This window comes from Colletes latitarsis, chromosome 9 (assembly GCF_051014445.1).
Source record: "Colletes latitarsis isolate SP2378_abdomen chromosome 9, iyColLati1, whole genome shotgun sequence".
NCBI classification, from domain to species: Eukaryota; Metazoa; Arthropoda; class Insecta; order Hymenoptera; family Colletidae; genus Colletes; species Colletes latitarsis.
In genome coordinates this window covers 22,162,146-22,180,145 of record NC_135142.1, presented here as the reverse complement: position 1 = coordinate 22,180,145, position 18,000 = coordinate 22,162,146, and the positions used below count along the sequence as shown (strand labels likewise).

Sequence of the window (18,000 nt, the reverse complement as noted above, 5' to 3'; positions counted from 1 at the left end):
TATTCAGAAAATGGAACACGTTGCCAAATTTTTCGTATAGGCCTTCGTTTCCGAGATAATTTTTAAACTATTAGACATGAGAGTCATTTAATTACGGTAACAAATGGAGGAAAGACGATTAAGCTTAGAAAATAATATGAAATTAGGATCGTAAGGGGTGACTTTCGGTAGAGGTAGCGTTGACAACCGATCGAAGACACACTGTGAAAATTCTGAAGGCGTGTTTTTCTTAACTTTTGTCATTTTTGCGCAAAGATCGGTGCGTCAATAGAACCGGATAGGAAGGAAATTTCGTGGAACGCGATCGTCTCTCGTTCTCACGGGCTCTGAAATCAAATGATAATAGAGAGTGTCGTCGGTTGCAGCAGGAGAAAGGCGAGGAAAATGCTGTCGTCGTTTGTTTGCACGTTTGTTCGGCACTTAGCCGACGCTCTCACAGCCGCCCCAAATCCCCGCAAATTGAAATATCTCTCCGGAGTCTTACGGTCCTGGTTAACAACAAACCCCGGGGACGGATCTCACTTCACTCGTTGTAATCCCGAGACGAGGACGAGGCCTCTCGTGCTCCTTGCGCGAGTCCAGCACGTTCCTCTTGTTGCCACTAAAGCCCGCGAGTGTGCCTGGATTCAAAACTCCCCATCGGCCACGGCGAACTACTTCCGCGACCTCCTCTCGATAAATTATCCTACGTTCGTTCTATAATTGTCATTCGGGGGGAATTTTTGCACACCTCGATGATGCACCGACGAATTTAGATTAGAAAGATTCGATAACCCACCCTTAGAAACTGTAAATAGAAATATTAAAGGAGATTGTTCGAAGTAAAATTCAGATAATGAATTTATATGATTAATATTTATGATGTATTATATCGAAATCAGCGCCTTAAAATCCGCAATGTTTCCGTCTGAGTGTAATTGGATACATAGTTAAAAAACTTTATTTGCGTGGAGCCTGTTTTATAAATAATGGAATAAACCTCCTATTTTCCGCTAAATAGTATTTCAATTTATTACACAGTTGCCTTTGGACGATATTTACTGTGGAAACGTTGGGGCCCTTCTTCTGATATTTATATAACATTGTAACGCGAACAAATAATGAGAAATATTCGAAAAGAATAAAGCATAGTCTCCATTATTCGTACTATCAGTGGATCCGGTTTCGCCTTGCGTCTTACCATCGAACTTTCCTCCGTCCGACGGTTAAAAAATTTTGACGTCAAGTTAGGAGGATATGGCGGATGACTAATTACTTCCCAGTTCAAATCATGGGGCTTGCATCGCTGCATATGGCCGAGTGTTTTCATAATGGAAAGGGGTTCTTCAACTTTAACTTTGACAGAGTTTTTCGCAATTTTAATAACAACGAAGCCCAATAAATGATCCTGCAAACAGTGAAAATTAAAAAAAAGTAAGAATTACCGAGTTAATTACCCCCGGAGCTTTAGAGGGAGATAATTAATGGTTTAAAATAATTAATGATCGCTGCTTCGCAAGGTCTGCGGCTTGCCTTTAACGGGAGGTTGAATATCTGGTTTTATTAAAATAGTAGAATCCCGAGCGTGATATTCCAAGGCGGTAGATTGGGCTAATACTGAACAAATTGAAATATGGCGATAGAGAAATCGAACGATCTTCGCCGCGGAACGGTACTGATATCGGCGCGACCTTATGTCGATTAGGCACCTCTGTAAATAGCAGGGTCGTTCCGACCTGGAAGATAGTTAGCGGCATCATCAGAGGCAGTGATAGCGGTACTCTTTGAAAAAGGAGGCGATCGATCACACGGCTGTCAATGGCTGGTAAGGGAAACTGGCGATTCGCTGATGCAGAGTCAGGGGTGATACGTCCTCACCTGTCACTGTCACACTCATGACAAACGCATTCGTGTTACTCTCCACAGCCAGGGCACAGCCTCGTTGCAGCAGAGATTAACGATCGAACGATCTACGATCATTCGGCGTCGATTTACATGCTTCCATTACAGACGTTTCAAAATACGATTCCTCGAATGAGAATTTAATTACAGGAAGTTGCAAGATACGTTTTCCATTAATAAATAATTTTTTGATACGTTCGAAATATTAATAATCGTCTGAGAATTTTAGCAACTTCGGATCGTATCTCTACAAACTTAACATGAATAAAAAATGAAAAATGATTACAACCCTCTTTTAACAGTCTCGTTCATTTCGTCAAATTTTTATAAATCAAAACTCCTTAATTAAACACTGAAAAAATGGCCACCGTGAGGTCGATTAATATTGTGCATGTATCTGCATACGTCTTTTATGAATAGAATTTATTTGAACAAAAATATCAGAAACTTTATCAAGCGACTTCGAATCTATTTTGTTATTTAATTTCGCCAGGTCATGTAAAGTTTCACATCGTGATTAAAGGAACGGTTGAAAAGAGGACCGCGATCAATTTTATCGGCGATAAAATATTTTCATTATCGTTTCACGTTAATTTTTATCGCGGCCAGGAATAGATATAAATAATATTTATCAAGATTTTAAGGCGTCAAAGTGATGTAATACATAATAATAATAGTTTGGATATCGCGCGAAATCGACTCGTGCGAGTCTTAAAGTATATTGTCTGGTTCCAAATATTCTATAATTAACGTAATTAACCATTTACAACGTTTCACCGTGATATTGTGTAGTCCTTTTCGCGTGTAATGATTTAACAAAACTGTGAAAGTCCAAACAACGACACAGTGAAATAAAACTTATCTGAAATATTTGTTCTGCGCCAATGATAAAATGTAAAGTTTTTATCCGGATAGAGGTGCGTTTTGGTCGTTTGGTATTATTTACCACGGACTGTTTCCGTAGGGTAAGTGTGTGTTTCGTGAAGAACGTGATATCTTAACACGTTTCAGGTGGTCGGACACCAACAGAAGTGAAACACGAATTGGAAGCCGGCGGAGGGGTAGTTTCTCCCGCTGGTGTGGTCGGGGTAAACGATGCGGACGATAAGGACGGAAAGAAGAAGAAACGCCAGAGGCGGCAGAGGACACATTTCACGACGCACCAGATTCAGGAGATGGAGGCTTTGTTCACGAGGAATCGGTACCCAGACATGCCGACCAGGGAAGAGCTGGGACAGTGGATGAATCTTCAAGAAGCTCGAGTCAGGGTGAGTGACGATATTTTAACGATCGAATCTTAATTCTATTATTAACAGAGTCGAGCAAATTTTATATTCGTTCGTGAACCTCCATTTGTACTTCGTAAATTCGAATGCATCGAACAGACATTCAGACCGAGAAAAATTTTGTATAACATATCTAAAAGTATAAATTAGAATTGTAGTCTTGAAATATAATTGATAAATTACACGCTCGTAATTTTTCGCGTAGGATTTTTAATTTGTTTTTTATTTTATTTTTTGGACTTTATTATCGATCGATTGATATAATTAATAGTAATGGTTAAAAGAAATATTTCAATTTTCGTACTCGATGCTAACATTCGAGCGCGACACTTCAGAGTCAATAATCTTGTAATCTATAGTATATATTTACACATACATGTTATGTCTACATCTGTACTTACGAATCTATCCAATGATCTTTCCCGATATATTTCACGCCGTACATTTACAATTTGTCTACCACTGTTGGCAAATAGAAATTATCAGTTACTGGAACTCGACCGAAAACCGCGATTAAGATACAGATCCGAAAAATTCGTGTAACTGTTCAAATAAACAAAACGAGCCTAATATTCGCACGAATACGATTTATTTTTTTTATTTTCGACGAAATACAGTAATCAAGATGGTATTTTATTCGGAGGATTGCACGGAACGAGAATCAGACACTCATCGATTTAAGCTACTGAGTCACGTCGGTTCGTGACTAATTGCATTCGATTAAAAAGTGAAAAACGAGTCGATTCTCGATGTCGGTCGTTAAATTTTGTTGCCGCCGAAAGACACCGCTATCGTGCTCTTGTCGCGTTATCTGCCGATCGAACGAGCCTCTATCGATCATATTTCTGATTTCGGACAAACAATTTCGTACTAACGGAAACGCTTTTTATCTGCTCCGATCGCGACTCATCGTTTCAGTAACGCAGTCGCCCTGCTCGAGCTCGAATCGGAGCAACTCTCGATTCGAGTTGATCGAAGTAGCAACAGAAACCTACAATGGACGCATTGATGCCTTGAAGTATCGATTACAAAGGCAACAATTCATGCTCTTCCTGCCTGATACCTCGAGGTCCCGTGTCTGCAGACATGGCTCGTCTCCGGAAAATGGCATTCCTTCGCCTACTGCCATCGATAATTTCGAAAAAAAAACACTCTCGAGCTCTCTATTTCAAACGTTAGATACCGAAAATAATACCAACAGCGATGGTCTTCGATTATTTGTGAAAATTATTGGATTTCGATACGTACTAACAATACAACTATAAGCGAGCTACAATTATTTTCTCTATTTATTATAGTATATTTCTATTTGCGATCACTCGATGAAATGATTTATTATTCCATAATATTTAATCAATCGAATAATAATAACTGAGAATATGTCAATTGATTTCATATCGAGGAAACATTTCTTTACAACTTTTAGTACACATAAAATTCGTAAAATTACAAATTACGTAACTGGTTTTTTAACCGAGAAAAAGAATATACTAAAATTCTGTTGAAAGGTACAAAGTATAAAGTAGGATTTTTGCATATCTTTGGTACTTTTTCCCCGAATGGAGAGTTCAGTTGCAACGCACTTTTCCCACATGGCGTCCACCGGAAACCGTAACTCGCGGATCAAAGGAGTTCCAAGAGAGAAGTAACAGAGATCTCGGTGCCACGGAATGCCGGATGAACTCTTGGCGCGGAGTTACGTTAAGATACGCGAGCAAACAAGGCGAATCCGCGGCTTGTTCCGCAGTTTGAGCCGGATCAAGCGGCAGGACATGTTTCATGACTTGACAAGTCTTGCGGTTTCGTGCGTTTCAGCAAGACCTTTAGAAACGGTCATATCGCGAGACAAGAGCTTGGACCGAACGCCGGAGATCGGGGTGGAAGAGAAACGGGGATGGAAGTGGCCAGGCATGAGGTCACGTGGGGTTGCGCAGCTCACAAGGGAAGCTTTGCGCCGGTAAGCCCTCCTGGATTTATAGAACCACACAGAGCATGGCACGGTGTTCCCGCCACGGTGCTATACGCCATGTACCAAAATGCTGCAGATCCCAACTATCGTGGAACCCACGGACGCGCTTGCGAATTTTTTATATTATTTTAAGACCCCCCCCCCCCCTGGAACCGAAAGTTTCGACCCCCGTAAAACTTGCAGATTGTAATTTTCCAATTCTATTTTCGAAGGTCACCGTTGTTACATCGAGGAGGCATTCTAGGCATGCTATTCTTAGGTCTTTGATATTTCTTAAAAAGAAAAAACTGCTTTGCGTTTGGGCTTACCGACATATCGAGCGTAGACAGTATTTTTTTAAAAGAAAAGAAAGTTCCCTTGAGGAAAAGTGTCCCCATGGCTGATATGATACCAAAAAATGTGCAATTGTGGTATGAACTAAGGAGAAGAATCTTGTTAAATAAAAAGATGGCACTCGAAAGTTAATGTTTCGATTTCACCAGCTTCTTTCCTCTTAAGGATATTAACAAAATCAGTACTAAGATTTTATTGTCTTTTAAAAAATGAACGTAATTTAGAGTATTCCTAGAATTTCCTTATCACGCAGGCCTACGATCGTTTCCCCCAGGGGTTCGAAAACCATAATTGACACCGTCGTGTTCCTGTCACTTCGCCATCCACCGCGTGCCATAATCGTTCCCGACCAGAACCGCGATAGTTATACGACTCGTCGAACCGTGACGTTGCACCGTGTCATTCTTCGTTGGGAAATTTCTGGGCAACACGCGAACTTCCAGATACCGAAATTTACGGGCGCTTGAGCGCGATTGCGGGCGCATTTAGTCAGTTCTAGTCGTTGCATTACGCTTAATTAATCCCGATGCAACATTTAATGCTCGCCGATAACCGCGTCGAAGCTTATCTATTTTGTCCGCGGATTTGACCCCGGCATTTCGGATAAAATCTGAATGGGAATCCAGCCAGCGTGCGACCTGTAATCGGTTCGATTCAGAAAAGTCCACCCTTTCAACGACCACGAACGGCTTCGTCCTGTTCGAAGACGTTACACTTTTCAATCCAACGCGTACATATTTCAAAGTTAATAATTTCGTGGCGTGTGGTCACTTGAACTTTGAACTTAAATCTTTTGATTATTTCATTTTGATTATCCGAAATTTTTTTTAGGACTTTTACTTTAAATTAACACAACTAACACTGAAAAAATAAGTATTTGTAAATTTGGAGTTAGTCATGATATAAAAATTAACCTTTTTTACAGAATGTGTATTATTATACCACGATGTGACTCACAGTTACGCAGTATATTATTACGTTACATGTTCTAACTTGCATGCAATCATGTGAGAATTATTATAGTACTTGCCGCTGCACGTGCGCCACAGGAAGTACAGTTATATTGTTTCATACAGGCACTGTCAAATGGGAGGTGTATGTATTCAATTAGTTCAACACGTGAGAAGCTTGGTTCAGTTGATAGTCGTTGTGCTAATAAATTGGGTCTTTATTAATCGATTTATATAGAAAAATTAACTTGCGAGATAAGCCCCTTTTATAAAAATGACTGAACGAATATTTTTTTGACTGAGGAAAAGATTCGTCGTGCTACGTGTCGCCACGCGAATTTCATTTTTATTATTTTGAAGCCCATTATTTAGAAAGGGACTTAATCCTTAAATCCTTTCATATAATTCGAAGTCAAAAACTGTATATGGCCTGTGTATAATATTTTATGTTTATATATAGTTTGCTTGAAAAACGAACACAATAGCATTTTAATTATTCCCATGATTCTAATAAGTGAGAGTCACATCGTGGTATGATTCGTTATAAAAACATGTGGTACGATTGGGGTTAAACGTGGTATATTGCGGGCAATAAATAATCTGTGGAGGGGAAATATGAGACGCTATATAGCAATGGATGAAAACGAAGTGTATTAAGACCATACAGCAAGTTGTAAACAATAGCACGAGAACGTTTTATCAGTAAATTGTACATGATATCAAATTTTTTATCGAAACTATTTACTTTCAATGGACGGCAATTCTTGTATCTTGTAAATGAATTTACGATTACTCAATAATTTGCCCGTAAATATTAAAACGCAAATTTTTCAAAGAATCGATAAAAATATCGCGTACAATTTACAGATAAAACGTTCTTACGCCACTGTTTATAATCTGACTAGAACCTTCGTACCCTGGGTGATCGAAGAAGTCCCGTGGTTCGTAAATTTTTATTTCCAAAAGGCAAATAGATCGTCTAAAGTATGCCTGTGCAGGAGTGCGTTAAAGTTTGTAAACGGGATATGGAAAGGGGCAGTTTGCTCGGTAATCGACGCAAGGATTAAGCGGAAGGACTGTAAAAGAATCTTGCTCGGGACTATCCGGCCGACGGATTCGATTTTCGCCTTCACGGCGCTCTATCGGTTCGTGGCTGGCGACGGATAAAAGATCCCAGACATCATAGGCTGAGAAACGAGGAAAGAGGACGAGACAGCCGGGGCAGCTGAGAGAGAGTCGGAGGGACGACGTCGAACACGAGAGAGACAGAGAGAGAGAGAGAGAGAGCTAGGGAAGCCCAAGGGGGATGGGAAGCTAGGTACAGTTATCTGCAAAGAGGCAGGCGTATGTTTCGGTCGGTGGCAGCAGAGCGCGGCTGTCCGAGATAATCCGCCGGTGATTAAGACCATAAATCCATCGGCGGATTAGTATGGTTGCATCGCATACCGCGCGGTGGCGTCGCTGCACGAGACTCTCTCTATGCTGGCATCCTCTGGCTGCAAGCACGGCTGTCTCCCTCTTCCACGGGGTGCATTCCCTGGCTCTGTTGGCTCCGCGTCGCTCTCCCTTGTACCAACCACCCCCGCCCCCCGCGACGTACACACGCCGCTGATCCGTGTTGGTATATCTGGCCCGTAGAGAGAGAGAAGAAGAAGAGACGGAGGGAGGGAAGTTACGTATATGTAATGTAACAGAGGGTGGAGGGTGAACGAGGACGAGAGAGAGGACGAGAGAGAGGTTGAGCTTACACGCCATGGGAATGGGAAATGGGACGCCACGGAATATAGGTGGACACTAACCGGTATGAGAGTGAGGATTACCGAGTGTCATCCGTATTCGGCCGGGTTAGCGGCTGTCAGCGGCCAATGCCATCGCTATATATCAATTATTACCTTTGCCATTGCAACGGCTGGTTGCATTCCGATCCACGCGTTGCTGCACTGCACTGCGGTCGTTCGGTGCATATCTCTTCCGTAGGCCGATTTGCATCTAGTATGCGACCGCTCTGCCTCTCTCTTCTGCGTTCACCTTCCTTTTCCGTCTCTCCGTCACGCTAATCTTTTTGCAACGGCGCGTTCCTCTCGCTCCAGCATTCCAGTTTCGCGGGTTTAGCGTCGAACCCGTTGTTGGCAGCCGCGCGTGCACTTGCCAGCTCGTAAGTTCTCGTGTGCACAAAGGATCAACCGGCTGTCCTCGGGACTTTACTCCGCGACGCGTTATGAAGGTTCCCGGAACGAGCAAAGATCTAGAAATTAACCCCTTCCCGTGGCATTTAGCTAGACGAAATCCGGGCCTAAACGGTAGATGTCAACGCGCGATAAACAGACCAGACTGATGCTAAACTGCTTTGTAACAGTTATAAGAATCGCGATCGACTCTTGCGGTATACCGATAGGAACTAAAGCTCAATCACGATCGCCATTTGCGGTCCGCGAGCCTGACTCGTGATGCTTACGTTTGGACCGATCTTCTATTCGCGAGTCTGACTCGTGATATTTATGTTTGGGCCAAAATCTTTGTCACGAGTCAGACTCGTTAAAGTATGGAAAGGAGTTAACGAACGCAAATATGTACATTGTCTTTCGATTGACGGTAGTGATTTTAGACAAACTTACAAATGCTAAAAGACGACACTAATAATTGTACGATCAACTTTCTATTGAAGTGTGTACTCGAAGGAATATATAAATATATAAATTCGCCAACAATTAAAGCCACAGGAAACTATTATATTTACGTCTATTGTTTCGTATTCGAAAATATCAATTGAACATCACTCATGAAGAAAGTTAACAAAATAATTTAGCTTTGATATTTTTAAATAATTTTCATCATCTACCAGACTCGGTAAATAAGGGTTGAAACACGGTGTTCTTTAATTTGCATAGCATTATACTTAATCGATAGATATCCAGTAGAGCAATACTTTTTGTTACGTACTGAAAAGTCAAAGTTATATAAATTTGAAAATTCTCGAGTCCCCTTCAAGTTTCCTGAACCACGATCCTGAACTTCCCTCATTTAAGTGCAGGAAAGTGGCCTCCCTCTCGAGAAATACTTTAAGAGTTGTTTCCAAAGGAAGTAAAAAGGAATTCATGTAAAAACTTCCCTCGACACACACGGTAGCAGCAGGTTGCAAGGAAAATTTTGTTCCTCGATTGCGTTCGATGTAATTTTTCGAAATATTCTCACTTCGCCGACTATAAAAACTAACTAGAAGAATTTATTCCTTGAACGTTCTGTACAACAATCAAGTAACTACTTATTAAAAAATATAGAATCCATTTTTTTACATTACGAGATCAATTTACGAGTTCGAAGATCTGCTTCGTGCATATGCACTTACAGCTAAAATACTGTTTGCCGAGCGACTTATGACGCTTATCGTGCTCGTAAACAATGTCTATGCAGCGTTTGCAAGCTATCGGATTCGTGAAAATCCACGAAAAGTACTTCATTATACCAGTTACAAATTTAGAATATCTTTATTTGAAATCTTCCCAGTGTTCATGAAAACTTTTCTAGCATGTATACCTAAAAATAGCGACGCGTTCTGTGTTCTCGATAGTTAAATCGCAAGCTGTTGCCCACGCAAAGGGATCAGAAGGCCGACTTGGGGATTTTGAGCCAAACGCATTCATTCATGAAACGATATGACGGTTCTATCGGAGATTTCGAGTTCCACCGAAACGGTGGCGAGCCGGTACGCTGTAAATCGCGCACGAAGTTAATACCGCTGCGGACGGGGCTCGGAAAACGTCGAAGGCCGCTATGCGTGATCTGCGATATTCCGTTGGTGGATTACCGCACCGAATATTAACCTTTTACGGTGAATTGTAGTCCCGAAGTAACGTATCGAATTTTCAGATTTATTTCGCCGCGCTATCCGCGAGATACCCGTGATATAATGCGTCACATTATCGCGGTATCCTGCGACGAGCGGCGCAATTAAATAGAACTATATTCCAAAGACGAAAACAAATCGAAAACGTGGAATAAAACTTTTTCGAACAATTAGAATTTCACCAAAAACTCGATTGCAACCCCTTGCTGTACACCGACGAGTCTGATTCTTGAGTTCTTTGCGAAGTCCAATAATATTAAAATCAACACATTTTGATATTTACGAGGTGTTCGTATAATAAAACTTCTATTTTGCGAGCACTGTACAAATTTGAACGAAATTAAATAGTATATCTTCGAGAAATTACTTGTAATTAAATCGTACGATGAGGGTTGATTCTGCTTGGGTTGTTATTACCGAATTCAATTGCATTTCGTATGCAAAATCAAACGTCAAAAATGTAAACAAGTAAACGCTGATCTTCGATTGATAATTGACAACGAAATCTATTTTCAGTAACTAAACGTTGGAAAAAGTAGAAAAAACGAAACACGTATCAGGGAATCAACGACTTCTCGTAAACTCTTTCATCGCGGGAACGCGTTCGAGGCGATCTTCGAAGCGATCGACGGAAACAAGTTTCGATCGTCGAGAATAAAAAAGAGTGAAACAAATAGGGAATAAAATAAAAAGGAAGGTTTCAATTCGAAGGGAATCGATAACGCGGGGGTGGCGGGCAGCGGCGCAATGAGCCGTAACTATTTATAAATTACAAAGGAACGGAGGAGGCACGAGAGCTAGGCGGGACGGCATTAAAAATCACGTGTTCCGCTTGAGCTCATAATCTCGTATAATCTTTTGCAAAGTTGTTAATACTCGCGGCTTACGGGTGTTAATTTAATATCCATACAGGTACGCCGACATTGAATATCCGAATCCCACTGGCTGCAGCTGTACAGTCCACTACCACAACGATAAAAAAAATCCATAAAATTGCTCACACCGAGAGCTAGCTACCCACTCCATGTCGTACGCTGGCTCATATGCCGTTTGTATCGTTCAGCGTCGCCCTCCGGCCGCTTTAATACAAACGATAATACTCGTTTCCGCCGTTTTGCCTCTTTTTTCGCGATCCTACCGTCAAGGATTCGTCTGCTCGCGTTAGGCGATCGCGATCCTTGATCCGCAATACTCGCGTCGACCAGCATCAATTACAAATTCTCGTAATTGTTTTCCTCTTTTCGCTACTGTACGATGGTCGATCTAATTATTACTGACAAATTTGAGAATTGAAAATGCAGTGAACGTGAAATTGTTTTTATTAAAAAAAAGTATCATTTTATTTTCAATTCGTTTATTGTAACTTTTTGGGTATTTGTGCTAAATATTTTGTTCGAGGTTGTTTTTATTACTTTATGTTTCAACAGTTATTGTTTATTATAAATAAATGGAAAATTAACGAGTGAGATATGTCGGGAAGTATTACGACGCATTCGTTTCTGGGTTTGTCGAAAAAGAGGATTAAAAGCACGCCTTTTTATATTCGGTCAAAACTTTAGGGGTTGTTTTACATTCGAGGCCAACACCGTAATTCGAAAGTAAACAGAGACCACGTAACGCGTTATTTTTCCATTTCGTTGTGAATTTAATTCGAACGTACGAGCGTCATTCGAGGAATAAAGGGACAACAGTTGTTTTAGTATGATTCGATCAACGAATATCGTAATTTACCCAGCTTTTGACGTAATTGCTACAATCATACACTGCACTAATGTTTTCAACCAACAGCAAAGAATTCTTTGCCTTCAAAGTTGAGCCAGTTCTGGACCTCTAATGGTTTTAAACATTAATTTTGCAGTATCTGGGCGACTAATTTTTTCTTCGTCTCAACAAAGACTCTGAGCATTGACTCTCATTCGCCTTGAATAAATTCATTGATGTTTTTCTGACCTAGACACTTCAGACGATTAAGAAACTTTGTTCACACTTTTCTCATCTCGTTGCAAACGCGTGCTCGTATGCACTGGCCACGTATCTCGTAATTATCGAGTTGATCTGGTACTAAGCGCCATTCCCTTTGATATCCAGTCGGACATCCCGATATCTCAGCACGCAGCCGCATATTCATAGCGATCCTCGAGGATATATTCGCGCGTGCGCTTACAAGCGAGCACACACGTTCACGGAAACGCGATACAAGTGCGGACTGGCTCCCTTTGCGTGGGATGTGGCCATCCTCCTTGATCCATCTTGCCGTTATAGTGAGATTTATGGAGACGGTGCCGTTGGAAACTGAGACTGCCGATCCGAGGGCGGGAGGGACGAGAACGACAGAAAAAAAAAGGAGCAGAAACGAGACGAAGAAAGGACGGTGTACTCGTCGTACGCGGACGGAGAGAGATATATAAACGCGTGGTTACAGAAAAAAAGGCCACGGAATGAAAGGATGAGGCGTAAGACAAAAAGGATTTGTTCCGGTGGCCATGATGCTTTCCTGGCGCGGCTCGAGTGGCTGTTCTTCTCGCTTTAAAAACTCGGCGAGGGATCTTTGCATCGGGTTGGCTCACTGAGATACATACATCTCGTCGATCTGATTATACGAAATCGAATTTCGACGCCTGGTAACTCGTGAACGATGTTTGAAGTCGAACAAACCGACTTATCGTTGTAAAATCATAATACTTTTGAGCAGAGGTGGACTGCATTTTATTCGAGTAACAGATAATCGATTAAACGAACGTATAGCAGAAGATTATAACAGAAAATGTCAAGGAATATGTTCGTTTTTTAAGTTAGAGAAGTTTCTTGTACTTGTTTCTTGTGGAAGAGAATGCAAAATATAGAATGAAACAGAACTGTAGAATCGTATTGAAAATATTGTCTCTAATAAAATATTGTCATAATCGTAGTTATCTGAAAGGATTAACTACGTCGTTTTTCTTACGCGCCTCAATCAATTTCGACGTCTCTATCTTTGCGGAATTAAATTCTCGAGAAAGAGCCATTACTTCATCGAAGTACTAAGAAATTCGTTTTTAATCGGGTGTAAACTCGACGATCTGCTTTGCAATTTTATAATCGGATTTCTTTTCGACGTTAAAATTAATCTCGACTAACCGCGAGAAAAGCCAGAATCCCGAGCGATATGCGAATCGACGAGCTATTAAGAAGCGTTACAGATAACAATAATTAATCACAGATTTAGAGTATTTTGGAATCGTTTAAAACGAATTTGAATCAATCGTGACGGTCGACGACTTTACAACCATTCGTCCTCTTATGTGCAGTTGAACAGCTTACAGAACGAAGTATTTTTAATCGCTGACAAAAGATATAAGGTTTTTTGAAGTTGCGTGGATAACAAACGTCGCTAGAATATCCTGACAAGAGATCTCGAAGATTTGATCAAGCGCGAACGAAAAAAGGAAGAAAACTGACAGCGTCAAATCCTCTCGAAGACCAAGATGTCCGAGTGTATCCCGAACTTATTTTTAACGCAACGATGTCCTTGCTGTCGATTTTCTAGCATTACATGGTCTCCTTAAAACCATAAGCCTTCTACAGGAAGGTTTCCAACTGTACCACTTCGATTTTATCAATTTAATTGTGATATGTTCAAACATTTGTACCTAACAAAAGACATAGTAGCAATCGTCGTTATACTAGTTTTCTATAACCGTAATTATACATATTTAAAATATGAAATTCAAATCTCTTGTGATTTATTTCCAAAGTACAAGTTCTCAAATACACCGAGAAAACGACGCATTTTATCGCTCAACGAACCAAGAACCGAGAGGCACGAAATTCTATTAATATTCCCGAAGACACCACCGTAAATCACAAAGGCAAAAAAAAAAAATGTTAGACGAATCGACGATAATTTTCAAACGTTCCCTTCTATATTCCGCGTTTCCGCGAGCAGCACTAAAATGAATTCTCCATCAGCGCATTCCGCGAGAAGCGACAGAAACAAAAACGCAACAGCGCGCGACGTGCTCTCGTAAATCCTCCGGGGAACCGTTCACCTAGAATTCCAACTACGATCCGTGACGATGTAAACGAAAGGAAGCACGGAGACGAGGGAATAGGGACGGTAATCGTCCAGAAACGGGCTCGTCGAAGATGTATAGAGTTGAAAAGTTAGCCTCGATGGGACCGCTGGAGGAATAGTAGCTCGTGTATGTCCAACAAAACTACTCTTTGCGGAAATTTATTTTTAACAAAGTCTTAGATCATTCTTCGACTGGTAAAAAGTGGAATCTTTCGAAGCTTGATAAAAACTTAACTCATAATTAGTTTTATACCCTCCACTGCTTGTTCCTAGGCAACATTTTAATTTAATGAATTCTTCTAGTAAATCAATCTTGATCCGACATTCACGCAAGCTAATCGCACACGAGCGTCAACGGGGCCCCAAATGTCTGCCATGCTCGGGTTTATTTTACGAATTTCGTAATTACTTTGGAAATAATTTCGGTCACGTTTCGGGGATTCCGTTCTATCGCGTGCCGCGGAACAATCGCGTCCATCTTCGGTGAAACGAGACGGGAAGAGGGTCGACGAGCCCCGGGGAGGAGGAACGCGAGAAACCCGAAATTTTTCCGTGGTCCCTCGTTCCCCGAGAGAGGTGCGCCCGTTCGTAGAGAAGAGTGACAAGCAGATGTGCGTGGACCAGGGAGTCCCGTAGACTTGGAGGTCGTAGGTGTGCGCATATGTCGGATAGACGGAGGGATGGTGGATAATATAATGATGGCGTCGGCTTGGCAAGGAGGGGCGGGGCTACGAGGGGATCAATATTATCCTCCTCCACCTCCACCTCGGCTCTCGCTCCTCCATACCCCGCTCCTCACCGAGCCGGCAACCTTCCCTCGAGTATTCCCCTCGTTCCTCCAGTTCGCCGCCACCATCGTCGTCTCCACCCTACAACGTCGACCTTCTCTCCCCACCACCTATCGTTCCTCCTTCGCCACCGCGTCCTTCTCACCGACGCCTCTCGTCTACTTCTTAAGGTGGGATTTCCTATCAGCGTCGGACCCGTCCATCTAACGTATGCGCCAGGCGCTTCTAGAACCGTGTTTTTGTTTTCCTATAAACGTTTTTCAACGCACTCGATTGTTTCGGGCGTGTACAGCGAGTCACAAAATTATTGGCACCGCGAGAAAACAATAGAAACACGAAGGGTAAGAGACTTTGTACCAATATTATTCCAGAAACTACCAAACACCGAAATAAATGGTCACAGGAGTCGTTAAAGATTAAAGAGTCTTCAGTTTGTGATGATCTGGAGGATCGATCTTCGTTTCTTTATATCTTGGCCCTCTTTATCACCAAGTCTAGTATCCTGCTCTATGCTACGTCGAAATTTCTTAATTTTTATCGGATGGAAGATAAAACACCCTTGAAAATGAGTTTTGTTTCAAGTCGATACCATAGTTAGTTCCAGAGAAAACAATTATTTACGAAAAAATGATGGCTCTTAATTATGCAGACATCTTATATATAAATTTTAATTCTTTTTCAATTAAATAAACAATTTATAATCCAGTTGTATCGCACATCAGTCGTATAATCAATAGGAATTACTGAAACTTTTTTGGGCATGTAGAGTCAAAGTAAATGTTAAAATAAACATAGAAGACAACATAAATTATAATAGGTGATATGGTCATCGGATAGGGGATAAAATGCCCTTTAAAATGAGCGTTCGTACGAGTCGATAGCGTAATTAGTTCCGAAGATATGAGGATTTTAGTTTCAAGTCGATGCGGTGGCTAGTTTCAGAGATATGAGAGTTCGAAGCGTTTGTTTACGTCGTGAGATCAATGAACGCGCGCGCGTGAAAATAGTAAACAGTGCGTAGTAAATTCTTGGAAATACTACGACTTCCTGGTCACGACTGTCTCGACTCACGTGCGAGAAGGAGGTCCGACGCGACGCGTCAGACGGAGACAGAGATAGTCAAATTAAGAAAAATACCCCTTTACATAAATTACGATATCTCGAAAACGAAAAGTCCGATCGACAAAAACCAAAAGCCATTTTAAAGGGGAGGCTTTGCCGCTTCTAACAATGGCACAATAATTAATAAAACACTAACAGTTTCGGAAATCCACGCGTCTAAAGTTTTAGAATTTTTAATACGCGTTAATAGGCTATTATACACGAGCCGGGCAGTGAGACAGTCGAATTAAAAAAATTATCTTTCACATAAATTACGATATCTCGAAAACGAAAAGTCCGATCGACAAAAACCAAAAGCCATTTTAAAGGGGAGGCTTTGCCGCTTCTAACAATGGCACAATAATTAATAAAACACTAATAGTTTCGGAACTGCACGCGTGTAAAGTTTAACTATTTTTAATGCGCTCTGTTAGACTATTTAAGTGGAAACTGAAGATTTTCTCCTTTTATTTTTGTTATATATTTCCTATTTACATCGAAAGCTAACCAGAATATTTCCAGTTTTTTATAAAAAAATATAAATCGTGGTAGACAAGACAGACTACATATTTTTCTCAGAAAACAAAGAACAAGAATAAAAGTGAATATTGAAAACTTCATTGTGCGTATACTATAAGAAAGGTCATGAAGTTAAATGGTGCTAAAATAACATTGTATGTTAGAAATTTTAAACGAAATTTTAATAACGGTCATTTGATCGGTCGTGGTAAGTTTAGTGTTAAATAAAGTGAAAGAAATATTAACAACAGAGAATATGATTGTGGAAAAAGTGTAGTTTATAGTTATTTTATCGTAACAGTAAACACGAACGATTCCTCGTTCGCAGTCTAGGATCTTTTGGGAAGCATTGGATCAGGATCGTTGCTTCCAGGTAAGTGCAGCAGTCGGGGGTTGCATTTCAGCATGAAAATATTCGGTCCTCCCGTTGGTGGCGCATTTTGTCGAATATACGGCTCGTTGAGATAGAGGAAGGAGAGAATTGAAATGCGAAACGATTGGTACCGTTGAGGTATAGTGAATTTCCGGGGATCGCGTTCCGGAGGTATACTTTCAGTAACACGTGCTCCGGAGGGCGAAAAGCTCTGACGCTTTCGCAGAATTTTTTAGCAGATTATTGACACGTTCGATGAAATTTATATAAGCTAATATTTGGAGTAAATTACAAAACAATTGTACAGCGTACCTTGACTCACGTTGTTATTATTACTAATATAACTATACGTTCAAGTTTACTTCCCCCTAGTCGCTTTTTCTGAAGAGTAATAAACCATGGTCTAACCATACTATCGTAATATTTGATTTTATATTTTGTATAGCTGTTCTCAAAATAGTGTTAACAGTTTTAAAATATATAAATGAATTTTAGAAAATTGATTCTCAAGACAAGGATTTCAATATAACGAGTAGTAAAGAAGTTTTCCTGCTTGTCGCGAAAACGTGATCAAATATCGAGATGTTCGTAAATTTGTCAGTAATTGAGACGCTCGGGTAATAAAAACAGGCTAACGGTGTTGGTACAAAACAGCCGTACGAAACGAATCGTGCTTATCCGATTGTTCAGGGCCCGTTGTTAAGTCATGGGATTACCTCGTATGGGGCACCGTTTTTGGGAGGGGTGTCTATATAATGTCCGAACGTTTATACGTAGCACGGAAGAAGACCAAGAGAAACCGATGGTGCACGAGTTGGGGAAGTAGAGGCTGGCTGGCGTGGGGGTTGATTGATGAGGTAGGCCCGGTCACGGTCTCATTACATTTATATAAGCTTTCGTAG

The 18,000-nt window shown here is 41.0% G+C and overlaps 1 protein-coding gene across 1 annotated transcript in view; it reads left to right on the top strand.

The window, feature by feature from the left end:
- Positions 1–18,000, top strand: part of Ptx1 (pituitary homeobox homolog Ptx1) — a 41,076-nt gene that overhangs the window by 18,016 nt on the left and 5,060 nt on the right. The window contains exon 3 of the mRNA XM_076773612.1: positions 2,893–3,149. Coding sequence (XP_076629727.1) covers positions 2,893–3,149 — 257 coding nt within the window. The remainder of the gene's footprint in view (positions 1–2,892; positions 3,150–18,000) is intronic.